At 69.7% G+C, this 532-nt stretch overlaps 1 protein-coding gene across 1 annotated transcript in view; it reads right to left on the bottom strand.

Annotated features, from left to right (window-relative positions):
- RNF208 (ring finger protein 208) overlaps positions 1-526 on the bottom strand; it is a gene marked incomplete in the record, with an annotated part of 4072 nt that extends 3546 nt beyond the window's left edge. Inside the window, 1 exon segment of the mRNA XM_014582041.1 lies at positions 1-526. Coding sequence (XP_014437527.1) covers positions 1-402 — 402 coding nt within the window.
- Positions 527-532: the final 6 nt, after the last annotated feature.

Below are 532 nucleotides of genomic sequence, written 5' to 3'. Positions count from 1 at the left end.
GGTGGCCGCCGCGGCCACTGGGCTGGGCCGGATCACATACTGATTCACGATGACCTCGTCTGCTGGCGCCACGCGAGGGAAGCCCAGCTCTGCACTGCCCTTGCGGGACCGCCGTGGCAGTGGTGGGGTGTGGGGTGCCCCCTCCACGGCAGGCAGGTCCCCCCCACAGGCCTGGTTGACAATGATTTCTGTGTCTGAGGGCCAGGCACGCTTGGGTGCCAGGGCAGGAGTGGGCCGGGGGGCAGGTGGGAAGCAGGGGGCCGTGGCCGGGAGCTCGGGGAACTTCTCGGGGTGGACGATCTTCATGGCCTCCATCTTGAGGATGACATGGGGGCCCTTCAGGCAGGACATGAGGAGGCCCGGCCAGCCGCTGCCCACCTCAGGCCCTGGGTCAGCCGGCATCCGGCTGTCTCCACTCAGGCAGGATGCTCGAGTGGGTGGGGGTGCTGGGTGGGAGCTGGGGGGAGGAGAACGGTCTGCATCCTGGTCCCGCCAGGCCTGGGGGGGACCCCGGCTGCCCTGCGGACTCCTA

Source organism: Tupaia chinensis, unplaced genomic scaffold, assembly GCF_000334495.1.
Source record: "Tupaia chinensis unplaced genomic scaffold, TupChi_1.0 Scaffold142100_1, whole genome shotgun sequence".
In the NCBI taxonomy this organism is placed as follows: domain Eukaryota; kingdom Metazoa; phylum Chordata; class Mammalia; order Scandentia; family Tupaiidae; genus Tupaia; species Tupaia belangeri.
Note: the sequence above shows the minus strand (reverse complement) of the source record. Positions and strands in the feature narration are given on the sequence as shown.